Source organism: Misgurnus anguillicaudatus, chromosome 10 (genome assembly GCF_027580225.2).
Source record: "Misgurnus anguillicaudatus chromosome 10, ASM2758022v2, whole genome shotgun sequence".
NCBI lineage: Eukaryota > Metazoa > Chordata > Actinopteri > Cypriniformes > Cobitidae > Misgurnus > Misgurnus anguillicaudatus.
Window position 1 is genome coordinate 37,294,312 of NC_073346.2, and position 14,332 is coordinate 37,308,643.

The 14,332-nt window shown below is 37.3% G+C and overlaps 1 protein-coding gene across 6 annotated transcripts in view; it reads right to left on the reverse strand.

Moving 5' to 3' along the window:
• Positions 1 to 14,332, reverse strand: part of csmd3a (CUB and Sushi multiple domains 3a) — a 489,960-nt gene that overhangs the window by 227,240 nt on the left and 248,388 nt on the right. For all 6 annotated transcript variants that reach the window (XM_055211335.2, XM_055211334.2, XM_055211332.2 and 3 more), the window contains one exon: positions 303 to 416. In XM_055211335.2, the coding sequence (XP_055067310.2) occupies positions 303 to 416 (114 nt within the window). The remainder of the gene's footprint in view (positions 1 to 302; positions 417 to 14,332) is intronic.

Sequence of the window (14,332 nt, forward strand, 5' to 3'; positions counted from 1 at the left end):
TAGCAGTTTTATACAGAGCTTGGCACAAAAGTGATATATTTCTCCCTTTAACAAAACTTTTCTTCCTTTGAAACTTTTCAAAATCCTAAACTTTTCTAAAGTGTATTTCCAGGTTAAATGAAAAATAAAAAAGAAGATTTCCATTGTGGTTTCAGACTCTTGGACCTTTTGATACAGCAGAAGCACATCAAGAGCAAATCAGACCGCCACCATGGTATTCCTACATTAGTTTACTGCAGCCTCTTCTTATCAGATCTGTCTTCAGCCTTTCACACATAGTGCTGGTAAACAAAGCCTTTTACCTGGGTGAGAGCCATAGACAGAGGTGAGGAGGGGCGACTCCACTGAGGGTCCATCGAAGATCTCCACCACATCACTAGATGTCGTCTGAAAGAACACAAACTGACCAAAGAGAACTGTGGAGAAAGAAAAACCAAAGTATTTTATTATTAATTGCAGCAAATAAATATGTTCCAGCATAATTCTTTCAGTCAACCTTATTATAGTTTATTTAATTTTCCTGTTATTTTTATCTTATACATGACCCTTGACCACAAGTCATAAGTCGCACAGGTATAAGTACCTGTCATTAATTACAGTACACTGGCCTGTAAGTACTACATACTTACCATGTACATACAATACTTACAATGCAAGTACAGTAGTGTCTGTTATTAGTTATCATATATGTACACTATAAGTACCTGTCATTAAAGGAATAGTCTACTCATTTTCAATATTAAAATATGTTATTACCGTAACTAAGAATTGTTGATACATCCCTCTATCATCTGTGTGCGTGCACGTAAGCGCTGGAGCGCGCTGCGACGCTTCGATAGCATTTAGCTTAGCCCCATTCATTCAATGGTATCATTTAGAGATAAAGTTAGAAGTGACCAAACACATCAACGTTTATCCTATTTAAGACGAGTAGTTATACGAGCAAGTTTGGTGGTACAAAAATAAAACGTAGCGCTTTTCTAAGCGGATTTAAAAAAAGGAACTATATTTTATGGCGTAATAGCACTTTTGGGAGTACTTCAACTCGCCTGAAAAGTCCGCTCCTCTTCTCCCTCTCATAATGGGAGAGGGAGGGTGTTACTGCGCCGAGTCGAAGTACTCCCATAAGTGCTATTACGCCATAAAATATAGTTCCTTTTTTTAAATCCGCTTAGAAAAGCGCTACGTTTTATTTTGTACCACCAAACTTGCTCGTATAACTACTCGTCTTAAATAGAAAAAACGTTTATGTGTTTGGTCACTTCTAACTTTATCTCTAAATGGTACCATTGAATGAATGGGGCTAAGCTAAATGCTATCGAAGCGTCGCAGCGCGCTCCAGCGCTTACGTGCACGTGCACAGATGATAGAGGGATGTATCAACAATTCTTAGTTAAGGTAATAACATATTTTAATATTGAAAATGAGTAGACTATTCCTTTAACCCACAATTGCTTGTAAGTACTTAATACTTATATTGTACATTCATTTGTAAGTACAGTGTTTCTTGTTAGTTACAGTATACCTACACAAAAGTATGTATCTGGTATTACCCAGTACTTACCTAGAGTATTATAGCTACCATATTATAGTATAATAACTACCAAGTAAGTACCACTGGTAAGTACAGTAATGATACACTTTAATTACCATGTAGATACTCAAAAGTAAGTACCACACATTTGTCAGTGAGTACAACATATATGTACAAGGTAAGTACAACTATTGTAAAATAAAGTGCTACCTATCAGCACGTTTTTCCAGCAAATTTGCATTACTTAGGATAGGATCCTGCTCTTATTGTGCACAACTTTATTTCCAAAATAAAAATGTTGTACATTAACATACATATATGGATATATTATTATGATTTAGGTTTAACCCATAAGGAACATCATGGATGTTTTAAAAGGACCCGGAGAGAAACAACAAGTATTAAAGTTCCAAAATCTCCAAAACTCCAGTATAGACCATCTGACACTTTTAACAATACAGCCTAATATTTCATCTCCTATCCAGTACGGCTCCCAATACAATCATCATTGAATTCAGCCGGAGTGACTAAAGTCAATGCATGCAGTCCCAACAAGAGATCCGAAGATCTGCGGGGAAGCACAATAAATTCATATTGCTGCTGTAAGCAAAGCTATAAAAGTGTAGAGGAGTCGATACTCTTTAAAACTAAACTATACGACATACGAAACTATAAAGCAAGTTACTCAAACGGGTTTGCCCGAGGCCCAGAAAACAAAGTGTGCCTTCAGGAAACAGCGATATATTAGACAAATGATAAAGAACTACAGAGCTGCGGCGCTCAAGGTGAGGAAAAACTGCGCCATATGCTTGTCATTTCGTATGAATAATTCAAAATCAAATCTGCTGCTTCTTTTACTTTCAGACGTTTCAAAGAATTATATTTTCTGTAATTGAAAGAGGCACAGGAGAAAGCTCACATGTGTCTGTAAAAGAAGCGGCACATATTTAGTCAATTTCAGAGACATGTAACACTAAGCGAATGCCATGCCAAGGTTAATAATACAGTAATTGAATTCTAAGCTGTATGTAATATTCTGCTGTACTCCATTCCAATTCGCATACGTATACTGTGCACTAAAAGTATGTGCAATTGAGTATGCATGTATGCTGCAAAAGAGTACGCAAGTTACCATAGATGCCCAGCGGTCGGGTGTTAAAAGGAATAAAAGTACACTACATTTTACATTTATGCACTTTGCAGATACAAAAAGTAGCTTTTTTAAGCTATAGTATATACTATTTGTGTATGCGTGTTCCCTTGGGATCAAATCTTACAACCTTTGTACTGCTAATGCAATGCTCTACCTACTAAGCTACAGGAACCAAAGTAAAGCATGCGGGTATATTAGGGATACTCATTACAGTGCGTGGGTGATTCTCACGAAACCATTGAAACACCATGGCACTAATGATTTTAGCTTTAAAATGTGTAATATAGTAACATTAAAAAGCATCAAAATTAACACAATACTGTGTTCTACCTTGCACAATGTGTGATTTCAACATAAGAATTTATAATTGTAAATTTTATCTAATTTTCTGCTGAAATTCTCATTACCGCAATGTGTCCGGCTGTGTTTGAACATGCGTTATGTTGTAATTTAATCAAATTAACACAAAAATATTAAATAAAAAATAAATAAATGGATGTTTTGCTAGACTACTTTAGATGACAGAAAAAATATTTACTGAATATTCATGTATAATAATAATGAAGAAAAATTAGGAAAATGATGTGTCCATGCCTGATGTTCTCATCCTCCGCAACACTTTTTGAGAACAGTTTAAGCACACATACAGAATTTTAATAAAGTTTGATTTTGAGTGACCAAGCACATGGACCAGTTACTTCAAGATGGCTACCAGGTAAGATCATTTTTTTACAGTTAATTTGAAATATTGTCTTGTCAGAATGCTTACACGACATTTTGATTATCATTACCGCAACAGATGCTTATTAAATGTTAATTTAATTAATACAAGCATAATACTTTGATTTTAAATGCATGTGCAGAATCTCCAAATTATGTTCTTTCAGGTTTGTCATGTCATTTTGAAAATATGTCAGTGTTGATGTTTTCTGACTGTTGCGGTAATGAGATTTTTTAGGACTAATCTTTTAAATTATGTTACAAAAAGTGTTAAATGATAAGTTAAAGTTTTTAAATTAATGTTCCCATTTACTCCAGACTTTGTTTTTCAATGTCTGGTGGGGAAAAAAAGTAAATTTAAGCAATTTTTACATTTTCATGCTTGACATTTTTAAAACCAAGTTTTCGTGAGAATCACCCGCATACTCATTCTGATTTAGTGTGCTATTAAGGACAGATAGTATGCGAATTGGGACGTAGCATACAGTAAACTTGTGCCTTTTACTTATGCCAGAGATGTAATGATAGTAGTAATAAAAACACTCATCCCTAAATCTCTATCACATTCTCTTACCCAAGTAACCCTAAGGGTAATCAGTATTAATAGTGATGGTTGCCTTAGCAAACATCATTTATTAACCCTCATTAACCGGCTTTAATCGACCTCTCTGTTGTAACCACCTCAATTATCAGCAGTCAATAATGAACTCTCTTGGGTGCATACGACTACAGGAATTAATATTTCAGTGGATCATACGCTAAGTCCCCACCGGGCACATGGTTTGGCACGCTCATATAATCGTATAATACTACAAGTTGAAGAAATGAATCTAAGTCATGCATTTAATGTACAATTTATTTTGACAGATACAACTGGTGCTAGTTAATTGGATCTTTTGAATTCCATATAAGGATCGCATACGATCCTCACACAGTGTCGTATAGTCATATACTTCACAAAGGTCACACATACGGACATCACGCAACGATCACATATCAATTAAACACGTTTCACACAGAGCCAATCAAAACGATCCGAGCTCTTTCACCAAAGGCGTCATTAACATGTGGACAGAGCCGCCGGCTCTCCAACATCACAGCCCTGTCGACTTTTAATGGTTTATTATTTCAAGGAAACGGCGCCGGCCGTTGGCACGGCAACCTCTTTCTACCTCAACAAGGAAAGCGAGGACCATTAAAGCAAATCCAGCAGACATCTTTACGGCCGAGGTCACCAGCCTGATCTAGAAAGGATAATGGTGAGGAGCGGTTTCTTGTCCCCACCAATCTAACTGCACCTTCAGGCTTTTATGGTGCCGCATTATTGCTTGCGTGTTACCTGTGAACAAATAAATCAGCGAATGCTCACAGCTACTGTAGTTATCTGAGGTTTCGGAGGAAAGCTTCTGGTTAAGATGAAGAATTATCCTGCCGCGTTTATGGAGCACAACACTTTCTCAGCGGCTCGGTTCTGGAAGCCCATTTATTTTCTCCGAAGGCACTTCAATAAAATTCTTCAATAGAGGTTCAAGGAAATCAATCACTTTATGGAATTATTTCAGGACATAAACGCTTTGTGAAGCATTTTAAATAGTCATACATTAGAGTCAATTACAATATAATTGCAAAACATTTAAATATGAACAAATAATGCAGATAATTAGTTAAACCAAGGGTGTTTTAGTCATTTTAAGTTGAGGGTCAGATGGTAAAATGGGTCAGTGACAAAAAACAAGATGAGCAAGATGAGAAATTAAAATAGTTTTAACTTGTTTTAAAAGCATGCATCACGTTTATTTCAATACGCAGTGTAGTTATGATAATTTTATGCAATAAAAAATTACATTAGCATTTTTATAAAAGTTAAGAGTGAATGGACCTGAAAATGTCAAATGGTGTAACCGCCAGTTTTGCGCCAAAGAATGATAAATATTACATATGTTATTCACCTTGATGGCATGTAAGCGTAATCATTGAAAAAAAAATTAAATATTATTTATTAGTTATTTCTAGATGCAAATTTTAATGTGTTTTTGTATTTGTCCTGACATATGCTGTAAACAGCTCTGTTTTCTAAATAATCTTTGACAAATAATGTAAAAATGTATGTAAAAAAATCATATTACACTAAACTAGATGATTATATTTTATTCCAGATTTTTTATGAATATATTTATATTTTAATTAAAAAAATATAAGTTACACCACATTGACATTTTTGCAATTATCCCCCAAATATTCTTTTAAAATGAAATAAAACCAGAAATTTTAGACTTGGTTCCTTAAAAAAAGAGAATGTATGCAAGTAACCTGCAAATGTATTTTGAAATACGGACAAAATAATTAATGTCACGTCATTGACCCAAATAATGTCACCTTGTGAGGGCTGTATTATTATTTGAAATACTTATGCTGCGTTCACACCAGCCGCGGTAGAGGCATCAAACACAAGTGATTTCAATGTTAAGTCAGTGTGAAGATGCGTTGATGCACGTCTGGACGTCTCGCGGCGCGAATGAGGCGTTGGCGCGGGAAACGCGCAAGTTGAACATTTTTAACTTTGGCGGAAAAACGCGCTGCGTTAACCAATCAGGAGCTTGCTCTAGTAGTGATGAAAGTCGCAGAAGCCCCTCCCATGACGCGAATTTCTGCGTGAATGTCTCGAATGAAGCGAATAAACTCAAAATGTTAAAGCTGCAAACTAGACGCGGTAGACGTGAAATTTGAAGCCTCAAACAGTTGGTGTGAACCCACAGTAAGTCTGTTGATAATTGTGTTAATATTAACTACAAATTAATTAGCAAGTAAACTAGAAAAACACTACATTTTATAAGCCCTCAGAAACATTTACACACTCATACTGTACAATAAAAAATATAGACACAAATTTACATCTGTAAAACCCATTGGTCTTGGGTTGGCAAGCTTTAATTTATCATCCTCTGCATGAAACCTTAACATAATTATACCTTATGCTTATACCTTACCCTCTCTGTAGCCTATTGCCAAATAATGACAAAATCATTCATAAATCACTTTTTTTGGAATATAGTTGTAATGAGAACAATCATTTAGCAAAAAATACTAAATTTGTAAAACATTACAGTACCTAATACAGTTTGAAGTCATAAAACACAGGCATTATGCTTTTAAATAAATTTCAATGACCCACTGGATCAACATCACCAGTTTTGGGGCAGTTGCTACTCTCGTAGGTATAAACTGATTCATGGCCGTTTCATACACGATACGCGGCAAGTGGCGGAATCGTTGTGCAATTGCTGCTTTTTCCGCAGAGAGCCATGCCTGCGGAAACAGCAGGAATTCTACGTTCCGCCTGTGAAACCGCCGTTTGTTTTGCAGTTTTCCGCATGTGTCCTATTGAAAATTAACTAGACACTCGCTGGTCAGTTTTTTTAACTCCTTCCCTGCCATTGACCAGTTATCTCGTCAATTAAGAGAAAACGCTTCCCTGCCATTGCAGCTTCCCTGACAAGTTTTACAGTAATCTTTAATTCCGCTATTATCCACCAGATGGCGCTATTACACAATTTATAAAAAACTGAAGCATCAATTAATTCAACAACATTGATCATCGCTCTGAATCTGATCTCTAACAAAAGTCCTTTACAAAAATGCTTTTTTTACCCACCCATATTTCAATGGTTATAAAAAAGAGAACAAATGAACATAGGATGAAACTTTTTTCCACTTTGTTTGTTTGTTTAAAACCAGCCTGTTCTTTCATTTGATATATTGTATGTTTATATATTTATAAAAGAAAATTTTCCTGGAAGGCATTTTGTGAAACTTTTGTAAAAATCACAAAACTTGCTGGCGGGCAACTTTTTTTTAAAAAAGGCTGGCGGGGAAAGAGTTAAATACATTTTTAATAATACTATATAAATCATCATGCAGGCTGAATTGGACACTTCTGTGAGTTGTGTTCGGCCCGCAGGCCGTATATTTGACACCCCTGAGTTAGACAGTAGACAGTAGATTGATTACTTCACCCAAATATAAACATTCTCTTATAATTTTCTTCATGCTATTCCAGGTGCATATGACTTCATTTCTTCATCTAATAGTAATAATAAAGCTTCAATTGTCATAATCAGCCTTTATCGACTCATGATTGGTTCTTTTAACTTCAGGGCGGGACTTCCGTCACCAGAATGGCCATATCGAGCATTGCATTGTCCCTTATTCAAAGTAACAGGAGTGCTAAATCTCATTATATCCAACATCTTTGGTATCATTTAAGATTAAATCAAGGCTTTTTTTTTTATAAAAATCCTCAACTGAAGAAAGGAAGTCATATACATGTTAGATGGCATGGCATTTTGGGCAATATTAAATTTTAGGGTGAACTATTTGTTTAATTACATTATTTACCATTGCTTCTGCAATCTTTTGCTGTGATTCAACTGAGAATTTGTACACTAGATTGCCAACGGTTTTGGGACACCCCTCCATATCATTGAATTCAGGCATTCCAATCACTTCCATGGCTTCAGGTGTATAAAATCAATCACCTAAGGATGCGGACAGCTTTTACAAACATTTGCAAAAGAATGGGTCGTTCTCAGGAGCTTAGTGAATTCAAGCGTGGTACAGCGATAGGTTGCCACCTGTGTAATTAGTCCATTAGTGAAATTTCACTACTGAATGTTCCACAGTCAACTTTTAGTAATATTATAACAAAATGAAAGCAATTGGGAACAACAGCAATTCGGCCACAAAGTGGTAGGCCACGTAAAATCACAGAGCGTGGTCAGCGCATGCTAAGGCACAAAAGTCTTCAACTTTCTGCAGAGTCCATAACTACAAACCTCCAAACTTCATGTGGCCGGCAGATTAGCCCAATAACAGTGCGTAGAGAGCTTCATGGAATGGGATTCCATGCCTGAGCAGCTGCATCCGAGCCTTACATCACCAAGTTGAATGCAAAGCGTCAGACGCAGTGGTGTAAAGCACACCGCCACTGGAATCTAGAGCAGTGAAGACGTGTTCTCTGGAGCAAAGAATCTCACTTCTCTGTCTTTCAATCCAATGGACGAGTCTGGGTTTGGCAGTTGCCCGGAGAATGGTACTTGGCTGACTGCATTGTGCCAAGTGTAAAGTTTGGTGAAGGGGGATTATTAAAAAAAAAGGGGTTGGGCTTAGTTCCAGTTAAAGGTACTAAACGATTAGTCCATTTTCTTAAAAAAAATTCAAGTAAATTTACTCAGCACCATGTCATCCAAAATGTTGATGTCTTTCTTTGTTCAGTCGAGAAGAAATTATGTTTTTTGAGGAAAACATTGCAGGATTTTTCTCATTTTAATGGACTTTAATGGACCCCAACACTTAACTCAACACTTAACAGTTTTTTTCAAATGACTCAAAACGTTCCCAAACGAGGCATAAGGGTCTTATCTAGCGAAACAAGTGTCATTTTTGACAAGAAAAATAAAAAATATGCACTCTTAAACCGCAACTTTTCGTCTATCTTCGGTCCTGTGATGCGCCAGCGCGACCTCACGCAATACGTCATGACGTCAAGAGGTCACGGATGATGATGTATGCGAAACTACGCCCCAGTGTTTACAAGTGTGGAAAAAGAGGACTGTTCCGATATTGTTGTATGTGGAATGATACTAATTAATATCTTTGTGTCAGATTATTGTTTAAAATGGTCCGCAAATGTGCGTTTCATATATGTAACATGTGACCTTTCGACGTCATTACGCAATTACGTGAAGTCGCGCTGGCGCGTCACACGAACGGAGAGAGACAAGAAGTTGTGGTTTAAAAGTGCATATTTTTTATTTTTCTTGTAAAAAATTACAATTGTTTCGCTAGATAAGACCCTTATGCCTCATTTGGGATCATTTAGAGTCCTTTGAAACTCCATTGAAATAAACTGTTAAGTGTTGGGGTCCATTAAAGTCCATTAAAATGAGAAAAATCCTGCAATGTTTTCCTCAAAAAACATAATTTCTTTTCGACTGAACAAAGAAAGACATCAACATTTTGGATGACCTGGTGGTGAGTAAATAATCTGGATTTTTTTAAGAAAATGGACAAATCCTTTAATGCTTCATCATGCCAAGACATTTTGGACAATTTCATTTTTGGGGATGGCCCCTTCCTGTTCCAACATGACCCCAAGCAAGGTCCATAAAGACATGGATGAGCGAGTTTGGCGTGGAGGACCTGTACAGTCCTGCACAGAGTCCTGACCTCAACCCAATAAAACATATTTGGGATGAATAAGAGCGGAGACTCCGAGCGAGGCCTTCTCGTCCAACATCAGTGTTTGACCTTACAAATGTGTTTTTAAAAGAATGGTCAAAAATTCCCATAAACACACTCCTAAACCTTGTAGAAAGTTTTCCAAGAAGAGTTGAAGCTGTTGTAGCTGCAAAAGGTGGGCCAACTTCATATCAAACCCTATGAATTAAGAATGGGATGTCATTCAGGATCATGTGCATATAAAGACATCCCAAAACTTTTGGCAATATAGTGTATTTTAAATATAATTGTATAATCCACAGAAGCATCATCACAATCTCAGAGATCACAAAAGGTTTCTATTACCACAAATTATCATAAAAAAGGAGACAATTAATAAAAGTTTTACTACAAGAACCGTTCAGTTGCTCTCTACTTGCATATGTAGGAATTACAACTAATGTTAAGATGCCATTTCTGGGTTAACAACAGCCCATCAAATGATCCAAATTCCCAAATATAAAGAACCCAAAACAAAGTCACAAGAAAGACTAGTACAAATGAAAGTTTGGATCCAATATGACTGCTTCAACAACAGTGTGACAGAGAAAGAACTGGAGTCTAACTAGACCTCAACACCAATAAAAAAGAGGTAGCAAATAAACAAATAAAAAAGACTTGGCAAGCCGCATACTGTAAGTGGGAAAAGCCCGTCTTATGCCTTAATGCTAGAAGACGGCAGAACTTCAAAGACACAAAAACAACATGAACACAAAACCCCTGCCGTTATGAAACAAGCTCAGTGTCAATTATACAAGGCAATTCAACAGACTGTAACAACAGCAAACAATTGACCGAGCAAAGTAACCGAGAACTGAATGTTGTGCATCTGTAGCATTAGGTTTATACGTGCTAACTCATGTCTCTAGAGTCTTACCCTTCCCAGCATGCACCTCACCGCTAACACACCAGACCAAGTTCAACCATCCAATGAGTGAACAAAACATTTTACACTAAAACAACTATAGTGAACTGGATTAACACAAGTGCTACAAGCTCATATGCTCCTGTTTTGACTATACTTGTGGAGAGTTTTAATATGAAGTCAAGTTGATATATGAACTTAAAAGAAGAATATATCAAGAATATCTCTATAAGAAGCGCTTTTCTCTCACTGTATACATCAATAGTTTCATGTGTCTATTTTTAATTCCTCTAAGGAACATCCGAGACAAAGCTGACATTGAAATGAAACATTTCTGAAGTGTCCTGAGCTATAAAAGAGCATCTTGTGAGCTCTGAGTCTGTGCGTATAGGCAGTGAGCTGAGGGAATAATGAGACGTTTTCTCCTAAACTCTTCTTCTTCTTCAAGTCATTTCTGTGAGCTGGTTTATTCAGTAAGCTTATGTAAATGAAGTTTAAAAATGAAACAACCATGTAGTCCCTGCAGCGAGACCCATTTTACATCTTTTTTCTAGCACAATATTTATTTAAAAGCTGATGTTCATCACCATGTTTTTGACTTAGTTCAGTGTTTTTGTAGTCACATGGGTTGAAAGCGTTAATGCTTCCCATTCACATTTAATGGGTGACGTCATGTGTTGTCGAACTGAATTGTGCATCTGTCGGCACCACGTCAAGTTGAACATTTCTCAACTTTTCAAGTGGCAACACGTGTGTCAGCCAATCAGATCGCCTTATGCAAATAACCTAGGCAGAGTCAGCCAATTACGTTTATGGAAGACTGGAGCATGTGTTGTGGCCACTGTGATTGGCTGTTGGCCACGCTTCAGAAAAGCTTTGCGTCAAGCGTTAACGCTTTCGCCCAGTGTGAATGTACCGCTACTGTACAAACAACGTATGGAAACACTTTACAATGCGGTTGTTCACTGTCCAAAAGATGCATTAGGACGTGCGTTTATGGATGTTATAAATTCTCTCGGCATTAAACAAAACGTGTCAGGGCCCACGCATACTCGTAATCACACACTAGACTTAATTCTGTCACTCGGACTCAATATTAATGACATCGAAATATCACCCCAGAGCGATGCCGTTTCAGACCATTGCCTTGTGTCATGCACAATACTTCTAGATAGGACCGCTCAGTCTACAACATGCTACAGATTAGCCAGAACAATAATTTCCACCACTAAAGATAGCTTTATTAGCACTCTTCCAGACCTGTCCCAAATGAAACATGTAGCAGATAATCGTGAAGATCTAGATATTATAATAGAAAACCTGAACAACATCTGCTCTAGCACGTTGGATGCCATTGCTCCCATTCGAAAAAAAAAGAGAATCAAAGAAAAATTGCCAGCTCCATGGTATGACCATCATACTGCAGCCCTTAAAAAAGAAGCTAGAAAAATGGAAGAAACTACCGAAGCACAAAGTTAGAGGTATGGCGTTCAGCATGGAAAGAGAGTGTTCAACACTACAGACAGGCTATTAAAACTGCCAGATCTACCTATCTCAGTACGCTTATTAAAGAAAATCATAACAACCCTCGTTTTCTATTTAGCACAGTTGCGAAACTGACTAGAAACAAAGAACAAACAGAAACCAATAGTAAACTCCAACACAATAGTGATGACTTCATGAACTTCTTTACTAACAAAATTATGTTTATTAGGGAAAACTTAGAAACTACGCAAGCAGCCATCACTCTACCCAATAGTACATTTTTCACTAGATTACCAAACGAACATCTTGAGTCATTTAATCCTACTACAATAGAAGAGCTCTCTAAACTAGTAACGTCATCCAAATCATCGTCCTGTATACTAGACCCCGTTCCCACAAAATTACTAAAAGAGGTATTTCATGTAGTGTCAGACACGGTACTTAATATCTTTAACTCATCTCTAGAATTAGGATACGTTCCAACAGCTTTCAAACTAGCAGTTATTAGACCGCTCATTAAAAAGCAAAACCTTGACCAGGGAGAGCTTAATAACTTTAGACCAATCTCAAATCTACCTTTTCTTTCTAAAATATTAGAAAAAGTAGTGGCAAGCCAGCTACGCACATTCGTAGAAAATAATAATACATATGAAAAGTTCCAATCAGGATTCAGGCCCCACCATAGCACAGAGACAGCGCTGCTTAGAGTTACAAATGACCTCCTATTAACATCCGATCGTGGTGAAATCTCAATCCTTATATTACTAGACCTTAGTGCAGCCTTTGACACAATAGATCACACAATCTTACTCAATAGACTAGAAAACTATGTTGGCATCAGTGGTCAGGCGTTAGCCTGGTTCAGATCATATCTAACCAATCGATATCACTTTGTTTACGTAAATGAGGAAGAGTCATATCACTCCCCCGTTAAATACGGCATACCTCAGGGATCAGTTCTAGGCCCCATCCTATTCTCGTTATATATGTTACCTCTAGGAGACATTATCAGGAAACATAACATAAGTTTTCACTGCTATGCGGATGATACCCAGCTTTACATCTCGTCGCATCCTAGCGAAACCCACCAGTTTTCTAAGCTAACAGACTGCATTAGTGATATTAGGGACTGGATGGCACAAAACTTTCTTATGCTAAACTCCAATAAAACAGAGATACTTATTATTGAACCGAATCGCTACAAACATAATATGTCAGATTACAAGTTGCCCATAAATGGCTGCACGGTGGTGCCATCTTCCATGGTTAAGAATTTAGGCGTAATGTTCGACAGCAATCTATCTTTTGATAGTCATATCGCCAACATCTGCCGCACAGCATTCTTCCATCTTAGAAATATCTCAAAAATACGCCATATGCTGTCTGCATCAGATGCAGAAAAGCTTATCCATGCTTTTATGACCTCTAGAATAGACTATTGTAACTCGTTACTCGGGGGATGCCATTCAAAGCAGGTAAACAAGCTACAGCTGGTTCAAAACGCCGCCGCAAGAGTGCTTACTCGATCTAAAAAGTATGACCACATCAGTCCAATTCTGGCATCTTTACACTGGCTACCAGTTAAATATCGTATACAATTTAAAATATTACTAATCACCTACAAAGCCTTAAATGGCCTAGCGCCCTTGTATATTAAAGAACTACTATCAGAATACAATCCATCACGTAAACTGCGCTCACAAAATTCTGGTCACTTAATTATCCCTAGAATATCAAAAGTGTCTAAAGGTGGTAGATCCTTTTCCTACTTAGCCCCTGAGCTCTGGAATGATTTACCAAATACTGTTCGAGTATCAGACACAGTCGATCAATTTAAATCTAAACTTAAGACATTCTTCTTTAACAAAGCATTCACATAAAATGTCCAGTAAATGTACATTTCCCGCAGTAGTTAGTTTGTCCAGAACAAAGCACTCACATACCTCATATGGGTAATATACTTATGCCGCAATAGTTAGCCTGTCTGGAACCGAGCCGACTTGAACCACTATAATGTTTGACACTTGCATTGCATGCGAACGGCCCCTACGCTAATAGAATTCTGTTTTTCTCTCCCTGTCTCGTCCTCAACCACGAGGACCATGAGACAAACAGACCCAGTTCCGGTTGCTGTGAAGATCATTGCATCACTGATCCACTGGCTGTCCTTCAACGTGATGACCAGCCGATGCCCGACCAACGACCACCGGCTAAACCAGTTTAATTCGCTTACCCGCCTCCTATCCCTACCGTTTCTATATATATATATAAATATATATTAATTCCTCCCAAGGGTTTT